This window comes from Nycticebus coucang, chromosome 10 (assembly GCF_027406575.1).
Source record: "Nycticebus coucang isolate mNycCou1 chromosome 10, mNycCou1.pri, whole genome shotgun sequence".
NCBI lineage: Eukaryota > Metazoa > Chordata > Mammalia > Primates > Lorisidae > Nycticebus > Nycticebus coucang.
The window spans coordinates 22,379,705-22,402,995 of record NC_069789.1 but is presented as its reverse complement, the minus strand read 5'-3'; the positions used below and the strand labels follow the sequence as shown (position 1 = coordinate 22,402,995).

At 43.0% G+C, this 23,291-nt stretch overlaps 1 protein-coding gene across 2 annotated transcripts in view; it reads right to left on the bottom strand.

Annotated features, from left to right (window-relative positions):
- ACTN2 (actinin alpha 2) overlaps positions 1-21,535 on the bottom strand; it is an 86,254-nt gene extending 64,719 nt beyond the window's left edge. Inside the window, exon 1 of one of the 2 annotated variants that reach the window (XM_053604817.1) lies at positions 21,194-21,535. In XM_053604817.1, the coding sequence (XP_053460792.1) occupies positions 21,194-21,319 (126 nt within the window). In that variant the 5' untranslated portion in view covers positions 21,320-21,535. The remainder of the gene's footprint in view (positions 1-21,193) is intronic. The other variant, XM_053604818.1, reaches the window with a different exon arrangement.
- Between the last annotated feature and the right edge of the window lie 1,756 nt (positions 21,536-23,291).

Below are 23,291 nucleotides of genomic sequence, written 5' to 3'. Positions count from 1 at the left end.
CCAGGTCCAGCCGGCGGTCAGGGCTCAGAAGTTGAAATCTATTTCTGACTCTGACACCATGCAATTATTTGTCCTTCACGCCCTGATACTCTCCCAGCTATAAAAAAGGAACAGTCACTGTCATGATCAGCTGTATGAAATCATTCAAAAGGTTATGGAGAAGATAAGAAATACAAAAGTAGGCTGGCCGACACTACCTGCGTCAGGAGGGTGCTAACGCCCTCTCACGGAAAAGCACTGAAAACCACACTCTATTAAGCTGCTTTTCTAAAAATGTTCCATTTTGCGTTCTATTTACAACAATTACTTTAATAGTGTCTTCTTTTCCACCTCACAAATTCCCAATCTGGCAAGATTACTTCTAATTGTTTTCCTGGTTCTTTCCAAATATTGGAGAAGTGAGGGGGCTCTAGAAAGCGGGATATGTTTTTTAAATCTCTGGTTAAAGCAGAAAAGGAAGGTCAAAGCGGCTTCTCTGAAGTGAATGTGATTTCCGCATTCGCATTAAGAAAGGAGTTTGCCCTGACAGAGAGAGGCCCAGCCCCCTCACAGGGTAGCAATTCCTGCAGTCAGTGTGGCTGGGAAAAGCAAAAGGCACCGGTTCACTACAAAGCGTCTCAATCCCCTCAGCCACACAAGCTGTAAACCATGTACATCTCAGAAAATGCTATAAATGCCCAACCCATCAGAAACCAGCATTGTGACCTTAAATTTAAGTGTTCAGACACTGGACCATCTTGAAAAACATAGGAACGTATTGCTGTCCACACTAACACCAAGGAAGTTCCCCGGACCCAGGAGCCACTCACAGTGGTGACTCACTTCAGCATAGTGAAGACTGAACCAACGTCGGACTCTGAAAAAATTCCAAACCTTCAAGGTTACCAAAACGCCCAGACACACCTTTACATGAGCCACACAAAATTCTTCCAATTTAATTAAAGCAAGGATTATATAAATGAAAAAATGTTGAAGATCTTGCATGTGCTACCATTAATTTCTGGCATCTTCTGTAAGTCCATTTGAGGCCCTAATGCTCTCATAACTTACATCTAACTGCACAGCGGGCAGCCCTTTCATTCCCTACCCACAAATCTCTGCTGAGTCTCCAAGATCCTGTTTGATAACATGGTATGTGAAGTTCAGCTTCGTAATCCTTGAAGAACAGCAGCCCTTAAACCTGAAACCTGGCTTTATGACCAGTGTCTGGTGGAGCAAGTCGGCTCATCTCCCCATGACTTGTTCCTTCCTCCAAGAAACGCATTGTTAATCTAATTCAACTACTCTGCTGTGAAGTATGATGGATTATTTTGCAAATAAAAATGCCACAGTAGCACAAAGGAATACCTACCAGTGATGGCAACTGAGAGACACTTGAGGTGCAGTGGGGCTTAAACTGAAAGAGAATTAACTCATTCTGCTCAGGTAGGGCAAGACTGCTCAGAAAAATAATGACAGCCTGTACATGCGATGTAAGCCGACTTGAGCATCGGAGCTATTCTGCCTCCGATAACTAAGGACAAACATGCTGTTGCTTAGCACAATTCACAGAATGCTGCCGTACAGACAGAAAGGGGACGCAGGAAGGTCTGTGATCCAAGAACCAGAATATGGCCAGTTCTTCTCTTCCAAATTTATAACAGGTATTCACACTGCTGTTCAGAAAACAGAGAGCATCATTAGCATATCTTCAGATCCTCTGGCTGATGTTCAGAATGTCAGTTTTTGCTAAAGACCAAAAAGTATTTTTCCTATGCAATTAAAAAAAAACCCCACTTATTACTAAGGGACAATTAAAATAATGGACAACGTTCGAATCAGGACTTTGTTCCTAATACCCAAGGTTCAAACAGCCTTGAAATTAACTCTCGTCAAAAGGCAAATCCCTCGGCATTCTGCTGTAAGGGGAAGACCCACAACTGGTTTCCCAGGCTTTTCTATGTCTGTATGCAACATATCATCAATCAAAAACCCCAAAATGAACTTAGTAGCCTCGAATTCTGATATATTCACCTCTACCACCACTCGGAGCACCCAGCTCTCCGCAAGTGCCCTGCATTCACACATTAAGCTAGTACCTACTCAAAGTCTCAGTACTTCCAAGTTTAAATTGCGATGATTTGTCATAAATAAATTGAAACCTCAACAACACCAAATGTTGCTTTGAACTTGAGTTTTAGAGACACTCATCAAGACAAATTTAATTAACCAAAGACACGGTTCAGTATTCCTAAGCACCATCACCACCACCTGAACGTTCTAAGAAATGCTAGGCTACTCCGGAGGCTGAGGCAAGAGAATCGCTTAAGCCCAGGAGTTGGAGGTTGCTGTGAGCTGTGTGAGGCCACGGCACTCTACCAAGGGCCATAAAGTGAGACTCTGTCTCTACAAAAAAAAAAAAAAAAAAAAAGAAATGCTAGGAAAAGTATGACACACGTGGAGAGATTTGAGGGCTGGACAGTGCTTGGAACATAGTGACAATCACTACATGATGAATAAGATCTTAAATCTGTCAGACTTTCTAGGATAGATCAAAAAGGATGGCAGTCAGATTTCTGTTCTTCTAATTTTGTCAAGGTGCTCAATCAAGTAGTAAGCCAGATTTTTTTAATAAAAAAAAATTTTTTTTAATTGAGAAACAAACATGTGTACCTGCTGTTCAAGTTCCAGGCTTTTAAAAATTATTATTATCATGTCAAACTTAACTACGAAATCACTAAATGTTAAGAAAGACTCTGTAATCTTGCCCCAAAAAAAGAGAAAGAAAGGAAAAGTAACAGGCAACCTCATAGCTGAGGGTTTCTAAAAATAGAGACAGGCTAATGGATGACACTTTAAGTGGATAGGTTAAAGATGGCACTCCCAGCACTTGAAAAGATAGTCTTATCCGGGTCTGGTTTTAATCAGAAATTCTCAACTGTGAATTTCAGGCTTCAACAGCCAGGCTCACAGGCTGACTTCCATTTAGTCCATGCTCCTCAGAATACAGAAAGAGAAAAGAGACGAGATAAGCTCTGAGGCTACACAATGGGGAAAAAAATGCTTTTCTGGTTTTTAACCAAAGCCACATCTCACCCTGATTAATTTCAGTTAGAGGAATAATGTCTTTTAAATGTAGAATCTCCCCCTATGACTTCCAGAAAGGGTAGAAGCTATGGAATTTGGAAAGGAGAAATGGCTAATAAGGCTACTTTACACAAGGAAAGATCTGTGCTCCAAAAGAAAACCTGGGCATTGTCCACAAGCAGCGCTTCTAGACTCTACTGCGACTCGAATGTCACCGGCAGCAACAGCAACACAAAGTAATCCCATCTGCAGACATGCGAATGGATTCTCCGCAGTACTGGAGTCCAGGGACAACTACTTCCATGTGGACGTTCATTTCAATACTGCAGATCTACAAATGTGTCTATTTTTCATTTGCTTTTCTGGGATTGGTTATAAAGCCTCATCAGTTTTCTCATTAATTAGTTCAATAACATCTTTACCATTCTTCTTTATATTTGCACGACAGTCATGATTTTACTTTTATTTGAGAATTTTAACACTTAGTTTGGGTCTTTCTTCTAAAAAGAGGTCAACATTCCAGTATGCCAAAATATTCACTATTCCAATCTGAATGTTATTGCTCTGTGAGTATGAGATATATAAATTTATGTTTTTATCCACCATCCCTGGCTCATCACTCCCACAGCCCTGGTTACATTCTTTGTTCTAACACTGGGGTGCTTTAGGCTTCAGAAGCCAAGACCTCAGAGAACAGATTCTCTCTGACCTCCTCCTCTCCTCCTTTCATCTGCTCCTTTCCTCCCCAGATAGGACTCTAATCTTCTCCCTGCTTTCTGTCTTGGAGCTGGCCACCAGGAAAAGAAATTCTATGACCTGTCTTACCTGACTGTAGGTCATAAACACATTTGAGGGGCCCTGCGCTAGAACCTGAAGGAAGGCACACTTCACAGAGAGGCCAAGGACAATCTGAATGAACAGGCCTTGCTGGGTTTCCCCACTCAGCCTATCAGTATCAGATCAGGCCCTTTTTGTCCAATTACATTTCTACAGTTGTCATACTTTGATCACGTCTATTCAATAAACTCCATAAAAGGCCCAAGAGGATGGAGTAGAGAGAGCTTCCAGGGTAGCTAACACGCGAAGGTTTCTGAAGGGCGGTGCGCCTGGCGTGGGCGTGGAAGCTCTGTGCCCCTCCCTGCACCCCATGTTGTATATCTCTTCATCTGTAAACCAGTAAACATTAAGTATTTCCCTGAGTTCTGTGAGCTGCTCTAGCAAATTAATTAAATGAAAACAGGGGCTTAGAGCAGCGCCTGTGGCTCAAAGGAGTAGGGCGCTGGCCCCATATACTGGAGGTGGTGGGTTCAAACCCAGCCCCAGCCAAAAACTGCTAAAAAAAAAAAAAGAGGGGCTTGTAGGAACCAAAACTTGAAGCTGGTCGGTAAGTTCTGGAGGCCCAGAATTGCAACTGGTGTCTTACAGGACCGAGCCCTCAACCTTTGGGATCAGAAATTGGAGGACATCCGACTGGTGTTCACTGCAGATTTGATTGCTTGCTTGGTCACATTTGGTCCCAGAAGTCTTTTGTGTTTGACTGTTGTGGTGTGAGAGAAGAAGAAAAACAGTCTGAATTTTTTCCATAGTTTGGATGAAGATAAATAATAATTAACACACAAGAATGATACATAGAACTAACTAAAGTCTTTCATATGCTGATCTTAAATTACTGCATGCTGCCTTTGTCCCTGAAACCAACACCTGTCCTAAGGCTTTCCATGTTGCATTTTTATGTGCAATTCTCCATTTAAAACCCAGCATGTGTCCTCGTGTTCCCTCTTACACTGATCACCATAAATAATACTGGGATTGGGTTGAACTATTTAGCATTTCCCTCTATTTCATAAAGATCTTATATTTATCAAGAAGCCAAAGTATTTCCATATGTTAATTTCCTCCCTGCTCAAGAAAATTTCTACAAACACTTTATTACCACTTTCAGGAGTCCTTATTACTCATTCTCCTAATTCTTATTTTTCAGCTGCAATTAACTTATTTCTCCCTCTCTATAATCATCAAGGTAGAATTAAGCAACACAGCAAGGGCATCAGACATTTCTGAGCTGTGTGGATTCCTGACGCTAGTTTGCAATTCAAGCGAGCTCTATTTTAATTCCAAGGGTTGTTTTAAAATTCTTTTTTTTTTTTTTTTCCTTTTTTGAGATAGCATCTCACTCTGTTGCTTGGGCTAGGGTGCTGTGGTGTCAGCCTAGCTCACAGCAACCTTAAACTCCTGGGTTCAAGCGATCTTCCTGCTCAGCCTCTGGAGTAGCTGGGACTGCAGGCACCCACCACACAACCCAGCTGGTTTTTGTATTTTTAGTAGAAACAGGGTCTCACTCTTGCTCAGGCTGGTCTCTGACTCCCAACCTCAAGGGATCCTCCCATCTTGGCTTCCCGGAGTGCTAGGATTACAGGTGTGAGGGACTGCACCCAATTACAATCTTGAAATAAGATTTTAATAATTTTTTTAAAAATGATACAGCATTCTTTCTTTTAAAAAGAGTTAACAAATGATCTTGAGGAAACCCCTCATTTTAACTGTTAAATTCAGAAGAGTTAAGATGAGATTTTTCTTCCCGAACTATTTTAGGGTTGGAAGCATATGTTCAAGTAACCAAATCAAATATCTTTAGAATCAAAGCCTAAGTCATTTTTGCTCTAAAAGGTTAAAAAAAATAAGTAAAAGGTAATAAGCTCAAAGAAACACATCAAAGCTATCGCTGCCTGGTCATCCAAGCTTGAGAATTATCTGAGCCAGGAGCCTGACTTAGCCACTAGCTGGATGCTCTGTGGGGTCACACCTGCCTCCCACAAGCTGGCGCAAACGACAAGGAGAATTCCTTGGTAGACTCTCTGGTAAGCAACCATATTAAGCCTTACATATGATTGATCCTGAGCTATGTTTCCCAAAATAACTTGTTCCCTTGGAGCCTGGGTAATTATGTGCAAGACGTGGCTCTGTGACAGGGCATACCCAACTGTTGCTCAGTTTTAGGCAATAGCAGCATTTATGGTACTTCCCTCATTCTCTTCCTGAGGGTGAATTCAAAGCTTAAAGAAAAGCACACTGATGTTTTGCCCCTCAGCCCATCCGGCAACTGGGGAAGCAGCTTGTACTACACAGACAGCAAAATAAATATTCTTTAAGTTCACCACACTGCTACTATTTTCAGGGACCCAAATAAATGGCTGCCTACACACCAAGATGAAAACGTTCATTTAGAATGAAACAGCTCTGGGTAAGGCGCCACGTGCTCTGCACTGGTGTCCCACACCAGAGCACAGTTTTAAGTAAGGCACAGCCCACGGTCAGGTGCATCTATAGCTTTCCTCCACACACACAGGAAACTCCGGCTAGCACACGCAACCAAAATGGGAAAGCGGGGCATTTCCAAGGTTCCTACCAACTCCATACTGGTGGGGATCAGGCTGGCATTTCCTCCATCAAGAGTTCATGATCATGGAAAGCACTCATGAAAATAGGTAAAGTCTTTGCACCCTTAGCCATTTCAGACGATTAAATATGACACAGGGTGTCCCCAAAGCTACCACACATAGGGAAAATGGGAAATCATGACTAAATGTACCTTTATTTATAAAATATTCATTACAAAGTTTTATTAAAGAGGTGGCCAACATGTAGAGAATATTTTATAAATATTCTGTAAAATTTTGTAATGAATATTTTGTAAATAAAGGTATTTTTAGCTACAATTTCTCATTTTCCCTGTGTATGATGCTTTGGGGACACCCTGTAGTATAAAACACATGAACACATAAAACAGCATAAAGCCAACTAACAGGCACCCAACAAAATGTAAATGCTGGTTTTCTCTTTCAAAGTTATGACTTTTTAAAATTTCTTACCTATATCGTCTATGATGAACATGTATTCCTTAAGCAGTTACTCAAAAATATAACTTGAAAAAGTAATATGGGAAAATAGATATAATTTGTTAAGCTAGATTCATAAACTATTTTCTTTGCCCTTCCCTGGTTACCTGTAATTATGCTAACTAGCTTTAACTTAATTAATCCTCCATATTCCTAACAGTGGGGGCAGAGGGGAGGAACGACTTCTAATAAGTTAGATATAATTCAGCAACCTTAGATTTCTGAATTTAATTGCTTAGATTTCTGAATTTAAGCACTACTTCAAGACCTTTTTAAAGTTTAGCACTAAAACCCCTATTTTGACATCACATTTTAAAATCCTCATGGCGAAGGTACACAGTGTCCAAGTCCTCGGGCTGCAGAACAGAAAAATCCTTTGGAATCTTTGATATCCAGTTACCCATATACCAGTTACAGCAATAGAACCCACTGTCACACACCAGGTATGTCTAACACTATTTTTCCTGCTTCCCTACCAAGCCCTTAAAGGACACTAATGGTGACAGCCCCACCTGTGTCTATTAGAAAAATGAGAGAAAATGTTATATTAAACATGACTTTATCACACAGTAAAATACGTATCCAGATTTCACTCCCAGATTTTCAAGTGCCTGAATGTAGAAATAAATTCTTATAATTTTGAGAAAAGACAAACTGTTAAAAGAAAAAATCTATAGACACCTGACTTTGGTCACTGGTTAATTAATATTTATTAACTCTTGGTTTTGTCAATGCGCAAAATAAGCATAGTACTGCCTGGCCCATATTAATATCAAATTGTCTGAAGTATAATAATAGTATAATAGTTATAAAACCACTTACACAGCATATAAAATACCAAAAGTATAACAGCCATGGACATTTCAGAAGGCAACCTGGCCCCTAACAGGCCTCCCTGAGCACTGGTAGTCCACGGTCACTGGTAGTCAATGGGTACTGGTAGTCCCATACTCTCAAGTCACTAGGCTTCTCCCATAGCTGCCTGCAAAGTCTGACCTTCTGAAAAATTCATGAACTGAAAGGATTCAGAATCACTAAATTTGGTATATAACATTTATAAAAGTATTAGAAATCTCACCTCACCAATATTTGCATTTTTAAAATTCAGAAACAAGGGTGGCGCCTGTGGCTCAGTGAGTAGGGCGCCGGCCCCATATGCCGAGGGTGGCGGGTTCAAACCCAGCCCCGGCCAAACTGCAACAAAAAAATAGCCGGGCATTGTGGCGGGCGCCTGTAGTCCCAGCTACTCAGGAGGCTGAGGCAGGAGAATCACCTAAGCCCAGGAGTTGGAGGTTGCTGTGACCTGTGTGACGCCAAGGCACTTTACCGAGGGCAATAAAGTGAAACTCTGTCTGTACCAAAAAAAAAAAAATTTTTCAGAAACAAGCCACCACTTTGAGAAGAGGCATACTACCCTACATATAAATCAACTGTGTACCAACACTGTTCCAACCTTTCCGTGAGATTGCTTTGCGTATCTCCTGAGAATAGAGTGTCCGCAGTTTGTAGTCTCAACTGGGCCGATTCTGAGAGTCAAAGCAGACGCTATTTATAATTCCTCTGGGACAACAGCTACGAACCCACCTATCCTGGGCAAACCTGAATGTAGGGTCACCCTACCTCTAAAATTATTCCAACCTCCTTCACCATTTCATTTCATAGAGTTCCTGAGATATGAAGCAATTTGCCCAAGGTCACAGGGCTACCACAACTGCTCATCCTTTAGGGTTAAAACAAAGTGGTCTGGAAATGCTGTGTGCAGGCATCCCTCTCCTCAATACTTTTCTGGGGCCACCCTGGAAACGCATGAATCTAAAAGGGCAAAGGCCTGCTCTGCGTCTAAATGAAATCCCGGGAAACAGTCTTGGCAAGACAGCCCCTAAAAGTTACCTTTCCTGAAGAACCTTTTCAATGTCCATTCTGCTCCTTCCTCTGCTGTACTCTGGGTAGGGATGGTAGAGGTAATAAAGATGCAGAAGTAGGAAATTCAGCATCCTCAGACAGTATTCCCACCCGACTCAAATTCAAGCTCACCACTCATGGCAGTTAACAGCAACGGTCAGAGGACTTCAGAGAGGACTAGTTCAACAGACCAGAGAGAGGGGAGGATCAGCCCACAGGATCAGTGCGCAGTGGGAGGGGAGGAGAGCCTTGCCTGCAGCATGCCCCCCATCGGTATTGACCTGACTCATTGGCACACACCATGGTTAACCACCCATATATTCAGGATATTAGAAAACTTCCCCTTCCTCTTCTCCTATTAAGCCTGAAATTCATCAGAATTAGACAACAGGTTATTGCCTCAACAGTCTTTAGAGGGGTCCTCAAACTACGGCCCGCGGGCCACATGAGGCAGTGTGATTGTATTTGTTCCTATTTTGTTTTTTTACTTCAAAATAAGATAGGTGCAGTGTGCATAGGAATTTGTTCATAGTTTGTTTTTTTTAAACTATAGTCCAGCCCTCCAACAGTCTGAGGGACAGTGAACTGGCCCCCTGTTTAAAAAGTTTGAGGACCTCTGCATGAGAATGAGCCATGGAAAGGTGAGTCTCGGCAATCTTTAGTTTTTAGAAATAGACAGTTACAATGTTAAGGGAGTGAGAAATTATTAAGAGAATTTAAAGTTTATGGGGCATTAAAGAGAAATCATTATCCTACAGGTCGAGCAGACCTAGGTGACTAGGCGTGGGGAGGCATCCAGAAGTGTGGGGCTTTGGGGAGGAGAAAAGACACCCCTCAAACACGGGAAAGCCAACAAGGAAGGACCCACTGGCCCACTTGGCAATTCTGTTTCCTGCCACTTTCATTCATAGTAAAGCATTCGCTGACCACTAATGTTTTCCCTTTTAGAAGTGAGCATCCCCTGTTCACGAAATACGGCCCTTCCTTAGCCAGTTGGGTTCTGAGGAATTCGTTATATTTGCACTACTTCTGTGTAAATTGGAAATTTCCCATACTATAAAGTTAAATAAAGAAAAGCAGGATCTTTTCAAGGGTTAAGTGAGTGGTGCCATTTTGAAACGTGTTCGGCCCACTCCCTCTGGAGCACTGAGGGTGTTGCCATAAAGACACGGCCCCACAGGAGGAAAACTCCCATCAGCACTCTGCCTCTCAAAGTCTCATTCTGTAGATCCAGAGGGGAGCTGACCAAGATACTCAAACATCCTGAACTCGGGCTTCTTCTTAAGCTGCATCAGACACAGGAGCATTAATTCCAAAGATGTGCCCTTCATGGCATGGCCTGTAAAACTCCAAGAGGTTTACCTGGCGTTCCCTGTGGTCCCTTTCTTCCTACTTTGGCATTTCTGTTGGACAAAGCAACGGCTAGAGCCTGACTTGAGAGAAACTTTGAATGACAATATGGACCATGAGATAAAATTCAGTTTTGTCATTCTCATTAGATATTCCCAGTTGTACTAGGTTAGAAATAAAAAAAAAAAAAAAAAAATCACAGACACACACACCCTTCAAAGGCAGGAAGTTTTTGGTAAATGAAAAATTAAGAACACCAAACCCTTGGTTTCTGCTCTAAGTTGCTGGTCACAGATCTGAGCAGAAAGCAACAAAACAGAATAAGTTTAGTGGTTAAAAACACGGCCCTTAACCAGCTTAGATCTGAAATCCAACTCTACTACTTATAGATGAAAAATATGAAATAAAGTAATTAGCAACTCTATGTTTTATAAAATTTCAATTGGGAGATAGAGCCACATCTTCATAATTCAGATAAAATTCTGTACATGTGTTCCAGCTACCACCTCCCACCCTTCACTACTGTTGGGCAAGTTATTTAACTTCCCTAGTTAAAAAACGAAGTCAATTACACTCATCTTCCAAGATGGCTGTGAGGCTCAAATAAAATAATACATGAGGTTAAAACAGCGTCTGCAAATTCTCAATAATGACTGCTTTTCTGCATTACGCAGTGAACAGTGTGACTACAGGCATAATAAAATATCCTTTTAATTCACTGACAAAAATCTATGTGTCAAAATGGATTTTACTGTCTGATTGGAATTTTTTTTTTTTTGGTTTTACTATTACACTAAAAAAAAATTTAAAAATCCTTCTGCTCTTTACATAAAAAGTGAAAATATACAGTAAAATATCAGCCGCCTCATATTTCATAAAATTACAGTAACAGAACAGAAACAGTACAGGCTGTAAAATGTACAACTTCAGGTTTGCATTATTCTAACATCCCTCCCCCCACAGCCTAGCCCAACCTGACCCTCACGTGGACTCCTGCCTTCCCTCCAAAATGTGTTTGCTTCAAAATAGAAAACTGTCTTTCACTGTAAGTAATCTCTGAGCTGTTTACAAGTCTGTATATGTACCAGTTTTTATGACTGCTATTCTCCAAAGTCCCAAAATGTCTATAATACTTTTTAAAACCTTAAAACAAAACACCTAAATGAGGACAATAATTCATTTCATTGCCTTAATTTTATAAATGATAAAGCAGAAAAAGAAAAATATGTCTTGGAGTTAAATTCTACATTTGGCGTGTTATGATGAAACAAATTCTATCTTTTAAGGAAACCTCAGAAATTCTCAATGAAGTCTTCCTCCGTAAAGCAGCCTATCGTGGACTATTCCAAGTGCAGAACCATGTCACGTCACAGACTCCAGCATACCACACCATAAATACTTTCTTACAGTTTTTCACTTCCTTTGAAAATATAACTCATCTCGGGCGGCGCCTGTGGCTCAGTGAGGAGGGTGCCAGCCCCATATGCCTAAGGGTAGCGGGTTCAAACCCAGCCCCAGCCAAACTGCAACAACAACAACAAAAAAAAAAAAAACAGCCGGGCGTTGTGGCGGGCGCCTGTAATCCCAGCTGCTTGGGAGGCTAAGGCAAGAGAATCATGTAAGCCCAAGAGTTAGAGGTTGCTGTGAGCCGTGTGACGCCACAGCATTCTACCCCAGGGCAGTACAGTGAGACTCTGTCTCTACAAAAAAAAAAAAAAGAAAATATAACTCATCTCATGAGCTAACAGACATTCCATTTCACAGTTCCAAAGCCATGGGATTTCTGTTCCTGCAACTTAAAGCAACTCAAAATGCCAGATTCAGGCTGACTGGCAAAGTTCCAACAGAATACCAAGGTAAGATTTCTCCAGAAAGAAAACTGAAAGGTGGCTTGACAGGTCAAGTGGTGCCAGGTTAACTAATACATGCATGTTTTCATCTAGAAGGCAGGGCTTCCCTGTTCAGTCAGCTAACGTCCCTGCTTCCTCTAGGAGTCCCCAGTCTTAGCTCACTCAAGCACCTTCTGGGTAAGATCTCCTGCCACTTTGCCCTCCCATTGCCTGTACACAGACAAGGTCCACACAAATCTCTAGTCCTGACCTTTCTCCTTTATATTTCCATTGGATATCAAGCACTCAATCCAACTTCTACAAAGCCCAAGAGCCCCCTTCCTCTTGCAAATGCATACCACAAACATTAGAAATAAGCCTAGAAATGATTAAAAGTTGATTTTACACTCTGGCTATTTTGCAGCATTGGTCAAGGGCCTTAAATACACTGGGATGATAGTAGTAAAGTGGCTTCATGAGTTGAAACCTAAGAAGTTGCAATTTGGGGAGGTCAAAATGGTCAGCATGGAGATTTCCATATAGTTCTACCTTACATACAAAATCTCTCAAAATTTTTATAATGGGCAATGAGATTACCTGCCTTCTAAAAATAATCTTTCGGGCAGCGCCTGTGGCTCAAGGAGTAGGGTGCCGGTCCCATATGCCGGAGGTAAGTAAAAATAATCTTTCCATCTTGTTTGACTATAAAGAAGTAACAAAAGTTCCAGGTGGGGTGGCGCCTGTGGCTCAGTTGGTAGGGCGCCGGCCCCATATACCAAGGGTGGCGGGTTCAAACCCGGCCCCGGCCAAACTGCAACCAAAAAATAGCTGGGCGTTGTGGCGGGCGCCTGTAGTCCCAGCTACTCGGGAGGCTGAGGCAAGAGAATCGCTTAAGCCCAGGAGTTGGAAGTTGCTGTGAGCTGGGTGAGGCCACGGCACTCTACCGAGGGCCATAAAGTGAGACTCTGTCTCTACAAAAAAAAAAGTTCCAGGTGACTTTAGAAGATAGGATTTCTTATTTGCCTTCACCTATGCCAAAATCATAGCTTCATATTAAATACTGCTCACATTGCCCCCAAATAATCTCATATTCACCTATTTGTCCATTTGGTTCTCATGATCACTGAAAAAAATGAGTCTTTTCTAAGATAGCACATCTTTTTTTTTTTTTTCTTGCAGTTTTGGCCAGGTCCGGGCTTGAACCTGCCACCCCCCAGTATATGGGCCAGTGCCCTACTCGAGCCACAGGCACCGCCCCAGATAGCATGAATGAGGACCTACTTTCGATGTGTAGAATTTCTAAAGATTATGACTAACAAATTTACCCCCTAGCAAAAAACAAAACATGACAAACCCAAATTATGCTTCTTGGCCTAGGACGTGGCATCTATCTAGACTGTGTATGCTGACTCTTTCCAAGTATAACACACACTCTTCAGATTCACTTGCATCTATTCTCCATTTTCCAATTCTACTACTTGGATGTTATACCTTCAAAAAAAATTTTTCCCCATGTTTACATACAAAATCACAAACTAAAATTTTTACTTATCTGAATCATAAATGAATTTGGGATTTTCTTTATTAAATGGGTGAAGTTTTCCAATATACAGAAAATAATCATTTCAAATAAAATTTAGGTTACTAGAACTATTTTCATAAATAAGGGGATACATTTTATTATATTAAATCTGCATGTTTTTTTTTTTATTAATTCCAGGAGCTCTAAATTCCAAATCTGTTTTTAAATAAGAAACTTACCTCTGAAGGCTCAGTCTTAAAACAAGAATAAGTCAGAGAACTCTATCATTTTAGAGACTTGAGGAAGCACTTTAAGAAAACATTTTTTAAAAACCATTAAACAACTGTGAGTGGCATGTTAACACATTTGTAAGCTCACGGCATGACAAAGCTGTTCACAAAGTTTTACTTGTTAAAAATCAAAGTTTTTTAATTAAAAAATTATACTAACTTTTTTTTTTTAGAAACATGATTCATAATTTTTTCATTCAACAAAATTCAGTGTGGATTGTGTGCAGCAAGGGCCACAGGGAAGCACAGAGACACAGGCAGCACCAAGTGACCCAGGTTCTAGAAGGCAGACCTCTCAGAGGAGCAGCTGCCAAGGTGGGGTCTGGGTATGAAGTGAAAGCATCAAGTCAGACCCTGGAGGTCAGTTGCAATATTCAGCAGGTTTGGATCTTAAAGAATCTACAGGGGATGGGGTAGGGGATGGGACTGATGACAGCACTAACTCAGGCCTGGCCTCACAAACCACCGCAAGAAGTTTAGACCCTCTGCTGAAGGCAACAAAGAACCAGAGACACTTTAAGCAGGAAAATATCATGACTAGGTTTGTGTCTTACAAAGATCATTCTTGCCAGCATCATAGAGAAAAGGCTGATGACAAGTATGATCCGTGGAAGGTGACAAAACAGGAGGCCGCCACCCTCAACCTAGGCAGAGAACAGAGTGCCTGAAGGCCTTGAAGGAGAGCGTCCCTGGACCCCCTGGAAGTTGGTGACTGATTGGCTGTGGTGTGGAGAGAGGGTAACTCCCAGTTTGATGGCTTGGGCATCTGGAAGAAAGACTTCCATTACCAGGACCATGAACCAAAGGAAAACATTTGGTTCTACTTTCAGGCAGCCTCGAGCCCTTTGTGCTTCTAGCCAGCCTTTTCTACCTCTTGAACTAGGCTGTAAGCTCCTTAAGGGTCAGGGAGGTATCAACCCACCCCCACCCCACCTCACCCCTAGATGGACCATAATCAATGTTTGCCAAATGAATGAAAGAACAAACAAGAACAAACAACCATGCTTGTGCTCAGTTTCTATTTTGCTCCTCAATAGGGCTACAGGTAAAAACACTTTCTAGTTTCCAAGCTAGAAAACTATGGAGAAGGGGATGGGGAGTGGGGTGGGGTAGGACGTGTGTGCTTGTGTTCAGATATGTTTGTACAAAAAATTCTACTTAGACTTCTTTAGAAAGACCAAATTCTCACACTTAAGATTTTCCTCCCTATTAAATCTGTCTCGCATAGTAGTTAGCAAGCTTTCCTCCCCATCTTTGCTTTCCGTCCTTTCTGGAAGAATTAGCCCGGTTCCCAGGGAAACGGTGGTAGAATTCTGACTGTCCTCCAACGTTTTCCCTGTGAACTCCTCTGCTCATCACGGGAGCGCCCCCGCCCACCCCGGAGCGGCGCCTTTTCCGTAGGTGTCTCCCAGCTGCAGCCTGACTGCAGCGCTTTCTGACAGTTTTCCCAGGCTGCGTTAATTAAGTTTCCCAGTGAAGAGTTAGATTCCTCCTCCCACGCTCATGGAAAATCTTTGGGGCTCAAGCTTTTTACTTGGTGAATGTGGCTGAGGGGTAGGGCAACCCCAGGACACATCGCAGTGCCTGAGACAGGATGCAAAGACAGACGGATTTTTCCACCTTGTCACTCCTGCACTTGTGAATCCCCAAGCAAACCAAGTGCACATCTGTAATAGTCCCTCTGGGGGGAGCTTCTTAGGGCTCATGCAAGATTCTGCCTCTCCCTTTTTCCTTTACACTCTTCTCATCAAGAACTTTTTTTTTTTTCCATCAAGAACTTTCTCTGGCCATCAGAGAATATCTGCAACTCCAGCCCTCTCACTGAGCAATGGCCTTGGTGCCACCAGACTCACCACCTCAGCACCGTGGCTCCTTTTCCTGCACTGAATAATGACACATCCTGTAAATATTTAGCATGTAGACACATCTCCCAGTGGATAAACAGACTCTCCTCATTAGTTTGTTTGTTGCTTGTCAATACAACTGTCTTGAATTTAAAATCCAGGAGCTCTAAAGGGGAGAATGGTATCTACTTCACTGGACTCTACAATGGCCAACTGTGGAACATCGTGTGGTTATTTAACACTTCTTATAATCCCTCCTGATTACTCTCAAATTGATGCCTTCCTCGCCCTCATTCTAATCCTCACCACTTTATCTGTATATTTCCATAATGGTCCTTTGCCTGAGTCCCTCAGCCTCAGGCCCCTGCCTACTTGAATTTATCCTGTAAACAATACCAGTACTTTAAGCAGGGGTCTTCCTAGCTCAAAAAACCTCAGAAGGTCTGTGCTGTTTACAGAATAAAGTCCACTCTCACCCTGGTAGCCCACGTCCTGTTTTATCAATCCCAGTTTCTCCCTAAACTTGAATAGGCATCTTTAGTTTCAGTTAAACCCATCTCCTCTTTACAGAGGTTCAAGCTGCAGACACATCCAAGAACACAGGGCTGGGCTTCAGGAGACCAGGATTCCGGTCTGGCCACTGTGGTTAATCCCTCCTTCTACACTTTTACCTCTCCATCAGAGGGTGAGTGACAGGGTCCCAAGAAATACTGGATGTAAGGATGTTTCAACAGTGGTTAAGTAAATACTGTGTTCTACTTAACCAGTCCTTCCTCCCTTGCCCCCCCAAAACCCACACGACAGGATTTTCACAATATTTCTCTAGCCAGCAATGCTCCTTCCCTTATCTCTCCACTCAGCCAATATTTAGTTACTATTCAAATTAAGGTTCAAGTTCTACTCTCCTGTGAGTTCTTTCTTCCTTATTTTTCACCCAAAATGATTTTCCTTATTTCGCTTTCTATAATTGTTACTTACTTGTCTGTCTGTGTGTGTGTCTGTCTATCTATCTATCTATCTATCTAGACAAGGTCTCATGCTATTTGCCCAAAATGGAGTACAGGGGTGTCATCACAGCCTACTGTAATCTCCAACTCCTGAGCTCAAGCAATCCTCCCACTTCAGCTTCCAGAGGAGCAGGTGTGTACCACCATGCCTGCTAATTTTTTAATTTTTTTTTTTTTGTAGAGATGGTCTTTGCTATGTTGCAGAGATGTATTTTTGCTATGTTGCTCAGGCTGGTCTTGAACTCCTGGACTTAAGGATCCTCCTGCCTTGGCCTCCCAAAGTGTTAGGATTACAGGCATGGGCTACTGTGCACAGCCTAATTTTTATTCTTTATATAAGCATCTGGTAGCTGTTATTAAACAATTTGTTATGTGTAAGTGTTCCAATGTATAAATCTTATCTTTAAAAATGTACCGGGGAGAGGAGACTGGGAAGCTAGTGTTTAAGGGGTAGGGAGTTTCAGTGAGGGATGATGGAAAAGTTCTGGAGATGGATAGTGGTGGTGGTTGTATAATAATGTGAAAATACGTAACGCCACTGAATTGTACTCTTAAAAATGGCAAATTTTAAGTTACTGTGTATTTTACCATACTAAAAAAATATATCAAGGACCAAATGTCATGCTCCGTCAGCCCTCACAAGTACAAGCATAGCACTGATTACTATTAGACCACACAATAAAATTATCAAATATTTGCTATACAGAGATGATAATAATAATAATACTGGAACATTTACAGATCATTTTACAATACATAAAGCCCCTTCACCAAAAATCATTTTAAACATTTGATCCAAATAAAACCCTGTGAATTAAGAAAGACAGGAATTTCTCTTCATTTTATAGACGAAGAAATTGAGACTTGAAAGGTTTAGTGCAGTAGTTCTCAACCTTCCTAATGCCAAGGCCCTTTAACACAGTTCAGTTGAGAACCACTGGTTTAGTGAGTCAAGTGCAGTCAGCAAATACCAGGCAGAGCTGAAATTCACCTGGTTCTTGTGACTCTATGAGAAATTTCTCGAGGTTTTTCTTAATTGTTTTTGTAGGAACAATTAGCGCTTTTTCTCTCTGGAAATATTCACTTAGGAGTATGTTTCATTAGGCAAGAAAAGCCTGTGCCCTTAACCAGCAGCTGCTCCCCACTTAAAGGCTCCCCGGCTCTCTGCTCATTCCAGACCCTGTGCACAGCTGGCCCCATCCATCCATGCTGGGTGACCTGACATGGTAACCATCAGCCTAATCCAGACAGAGAGGAGGTGCTCCAAGGTAAACCAGGCCATCTAAACTAGGAAGAGTGCAGGAGAACTCAAATTTCTTTAGCGACTATTACAAAACAATCAGAACTCTTGGAAAAGTTTATCAATCATCTCCCAGGTGTCCTCAAACCTTTTAAACAGGGGGCCAGTTCACTGTCCCTCAGACCGTTGGAGGCCCGGACTACAGTTTAAAAAAAAAAACTATGAACAAATTCCTATGCACACTGCACATATCTTATTTTGAAGTAAAAAAACAAAACAGGAACAAATACAATCACACTGCCTCATGTGCCCGCGGGTCTGCAGTTTGAGGACCCCTGCCGAGGTAACAACCCATTGTGTATTGAAAGGTGTATTTCATTTCCTTAAAAGGCCTGTTCTAAGCTCCCAGCTAGTTGAGGACAGTGCCCTGTGCTTGCGGAGATAGCACACATATTCAGCATTGCTGTTCGGACAAGTCACCTCCCAATTAGGCTTCAGTTGAGGCAAAGGCTCAGGGTGTTCCCTGGTTCCTGGAGAAGCTTGCTTCTAGATACCGATACTCTAGACATTTCAATAGTCCACTGCAGGGAACCCAAGTTATTTGGAAAGTGATATCCCTAAATGGTAAAACAGTCTCTCTAACTCCAGAGTGAGCCTCATTATTTCAGCCTTTTAAAATGTCCTGTCTGTAACACTGCAGGAGTTTTTCTTCTCCCCATGAGTTGTAAAATGCAATCTCTTTTATAGAAAACATAAGTATTACTAGCCTTATTAACTAAACACACCCTGGAAAGAGGAGGTGGGCCCTTTGAGATGCCTATTCATAGTCGCGCTAATAGACTATCTTCTGGAATACCTCCTCTCATAAAAACCACTACTACACTATTACAGAGTCCTAGTGCAGCAAGGCCATTCCACACGGGAGAGCGAGGATTACCAAAGTCCATGACACTCTCTGAACTGTAGATATAATTAGGCACCACAGCCATTATAACGCTACACAAGTCCTCGTGTGCTACTAGCATCTGTTGACAGATCTCATACCCAGCATATCACTGAAATGGCAAGTGTGGAGAAGGTAGCCCACAATAGAAACAATGGCATTTTATCCTTGTCCTGTTCCAACAGTTTGTCTCATAGGACATAAATAGAGGCCACTGCTCTGGCTGCACTGAGCTCACAGTTCAATATTATTTTACTGTCTTAAGTTCTACACCAAAAGAATCTTCAAGATCTGTTCAGGTCTGTATCCTCATGTACTTTTGGGTTTTTCTACCCAACATTCAAACTATCTTAAAACAAACAAACTGAATTCTCGCTTTAAGCTCTTTAGCATTACTTTGAACTGGGATCAAGAAATACATCTTTTTAAAATAATATAGTTTACTTCAAGTGCTATACAATTATAATAGTGTAGTCAGAACAGGAATCCCAACCCTAAAAAAATTACAATACCATCTATCCAAAAATATAGCAAATACATTAAAATATTGAATATGGAATAAGACATAACAGTAGCTTCTGGAAATGGGTATTAGTTCCATCCTGCTACTGTATTGTTCTTTAAAATATCAACAGAAACCACTGTGATTATTACTTTTTAAAATGATGGGCAGACTACCTGTCCATTTCCTTTGCTACTTTACCATTCCTTATAAGAAAAAAAGCAATCTTTGGGAGTTTGTTTTAACCCATGAAAATGTAGTGATCAAAATTCGGGGAAAATTTAAGACAAAATCATTCATTCATAAAAAATTAAAGACACTTTTTAACTTCTTGCTGACTGATGCTGCATCAACTGGCCCAGATGATACATTAGTACTCCGCACCCATTTGCTTCCTTCACAGAAAGTCCCTAAAAAACTGCAGAAGGTTTTGAATTTTTTCTTTATAGATTCAACTTCTATTTATCACCTCCACTGTCTTGTTTCCAAGAAAGGTAGAAATGGTAGAAGCCTCAGGAAACTAAGGCAGAAATTAAAATGTAGCTAAATTAGAGCTTTAAAATAACAACAGTAAGTGGTATTTTAAGTGAGGTTAGACAAGAAAAGAGACATCCTGATGTAAAAATAGTGCTTGGTTACTTGATAATTATCCAAACACTCGACCTCTTTCCTTCCAGCTAACATTTTGTTGGAAGAGAAGTATGGGATACTACTTCACTGTCATACACTTAGTCACCATATACTATCACACCGTCACCTGTAGTGGTAACTACGCAGCAAATCTCATGCGCACTTATCCACTTAAAAGCATGCCCTTAGGAGGGAAATCCATCTTGTCCCACCTGTAGTGGTAACTACGCAGCAATTCTCATGCACACTTATCCACTTAAAAGCATGCCCTTAGGAGGGAAATCCATCTTGTCCCATGCCCAGAAAAATTAAGGATAAAAAAAGCACAGAACACCTAGCTTTTGCCATGACCCTATTATCATAAGGCAGGGTTAGCAGGTTTCTGGGGCCATGCCTGACCCAACCAAGGCTCTGTGCCCAATCTAATAAGAGGACAGAGCCTCGGGGTGAGCATCCCTGTTTATTCTAGCCAAGGGGATCAAGAAGAAACCTTGAAACAGTGGAATGTTCCATTGGGCCTCCAGAGAGTGCCAACCAAAATGGGGAGGGAGCTTTTAGAAACTGGCTGACTCTTTTGTCCCTGTGTGCTTACCTCAATGAACTATAAACTATAAATAGAACGTGAAATAATTATTACTTTATCGGTAAATGTCCACTGCTCATACAACATCCTTTCCTAAGGAACCCAGCGCATTTAATAAATGACTTTAAGTGACTCTGGGAGGCAGCCCTGTGAAAACTGGAATGAAGGTGATGCTCATTTTACCTGTTTTATTTGGGAAGAAAGAGGCGAGGGGAAAAGTGGACACAACAGGGTCAAGAGGGAATACTCAAGGCCGCAGACTGACCAGAGACCCTGAGATTCCGGTCTAATGGAACTTGTGAGAAACAAAACACATTCACACAGTCCTGTTCTCCCTTAACACTTTTCAGTTTGTAACCTCTTAGGTGACTGACACGCGCGCGCGCGCACGACGCCCAGAGTCCTGCCTGTACCCGGACACGGTCTCCCTCCTCATGGGGTCCCCGGGGCTGCCGGGACGCCGGACAACACACCACCTCCACAGAGCGCCCCCTCGCCCCGGCCGGCGACACCCCCGGGCGGCGCCCCGCGGGCACGGGACACGCGGCCACACGCCGGCCCGCAGACGGCGACACGGGCCCCGGCTGACCTTCCTCTGCTGCTTCTCCCAGGCCGGGTCCAGCAGCAGGTCGCGGTCCCACTCCTCCTCCTGGACCATGTACTCATCTTCGTCGTAGACGTAGTTGTACTGCACGCCGGGCTCTATCTGGTTCATGGCGCTCGGTGGCCGGGCTGCGGCGAGGCGCGCGGGGCTCGGACGGACAGACGGGCGGGCGGAGCGGCACGCGGACCGACGGGGCGCGGGGCGGGCGGCGAGCGACCTTCTAGCGGCTCCTCTCGGTGGGGCACGCCTGGGCGCTGGGTCGGGGCGAAACACCAGCTGGGGCCACAAGCGGCTGCCGCGCGCCTCTTAAGAGCCGCGCCGCCGGTCACGTGGCCGCCCGGCCGCGCCCCGCCCCCGCCGCGCGCCGCCCCGCCCTCGGCCCCGCCCCCGCCGCGCGCCCCCCCGCCCCGAACGCTCGCCCGCCGGCCGGGGCGCGGGGCCTCCGCCGTCTCCGCGGTGTTCGCGGCCACCGCTGCACGACTCCGCCGTGACGCCGCGAGCGAGGCCTCCGGGAACGCGCGGAGGGGCTGCCGGCCCAGCCAGCCCACGCCGCTGCCCACCCTCGGCTCCCTTCTGGCGGGCGGCGCGGGATGACCCGCCTGCGCCTCGATCAGAGTCCTGGGGGGTGGGAGAACGTGGGCATCTACGGAGAGGGTCCCCGACCACCCCCAGCAAACCCGAGTTTTCCAAATGTCGTTTGCATATTCGTGTTTTCCATGTATTTCTACATATTCTATTCTTTAATCCTCTCTCTCTCTCTGTCTCTCATAAAGTTTAAAAGACACAGAATCCCTTCTTTCTTGCCTCCCTGCCCCCCCCCGGGGAAATCAAGGCAAAGGATGGGGGTCAATCATGTTGAAATGACAGGAACCAAATCAAAGGCAGGAAGTGTCAGCTCTCACCCACCAGGAGTAAATTTAAGAGAACAGATGAGCAGCCAGCTGTGTGTCCATCTTCCAGGTGTAAGTGGCACTTAGGCCTTTTCACCCTGGTGGGGCTGTCTTCCTGTTCGTTATCAGCTATGCCCCCCCACCAGGAAGCAAAAAACAAGGACCCTGGGAAAGAATAGGCTGAAAATTGTAAATCAAGTATATATTAAGCACCTACTGTAAATCAGGCTCTGGGTTAGGCATCAGATGTGATCAGGCTCTGGGTTAGGCATCAGGGGTGCCTAACTCCAATTTCTATCAGAACTGAATAAAAGTTGCCCACAGATGCTGCAGAATTATTTGTGATTCAGGAATACTAACTTTTTGTTTGTTTGTTTTTCATACAGTCTCACTATGTCACCCTCAGTAGAGTGCAGTGGCATCACAGCTCACAGCAACCTCTAACTCTGGGGCTTAAGAGATTCTCTTGCCTCAGCCTCCCAAGTAGCTGGTGGGACTACAGGCACCCGCTGCCCAGCTATTTTTATTGTTGTTGTTGTTTCATTGTTTAGCAGGCCAGGCCGGGTTCCAACCCACCAGCTCCAGTCTATCTCCCCAGAACTTGAAGACATGTTTCAAGCTGAAATTATGCCTGGATTTATTATTGTTCCTTAGATTCCTTCCTTCCTTCTTTCCTCCCTTCCTCCCTTCCTTTTTTGAGATGTAGTCTGTCTTTGTCACCCAGGCTAGTATGCATTGCCTTCTGTGGCCTGGAGCTCCTGGGCTCCAGTGATCCTCCCACCTCAGCCTGCAAGTCATTAGGATTACAGGCATGTTAGCCACACTGTGCCCTGCTTTACAAAACATTCTCTCTAGGATATAAACACCACCAGGGCGGGGATTTTGTCTGGTCCACCATTGTAATCCTTGGCAACTAGAAATGTGTCTACTGCATAGTAGGTGCTCAAATATTTGTTGAAGGAAGAAGCATCCCTGAAAACAGTAACTGAGCTCATTTGCTTAGATTTAAATTTAAAACTTAAAAGTTTTAAATTTAATTTTAATTTTAAAACTTAAAGTTTTAAATTTAATTTAATTTAATTTAATTTAATTTAATTTTAATTTAATTTTTAAATTTAAATTTAATTTTTGGATTACCATCATGCTCTCTGAACGTTTATCAATAAATTTTAACTATTAGTCACTGGATCAGC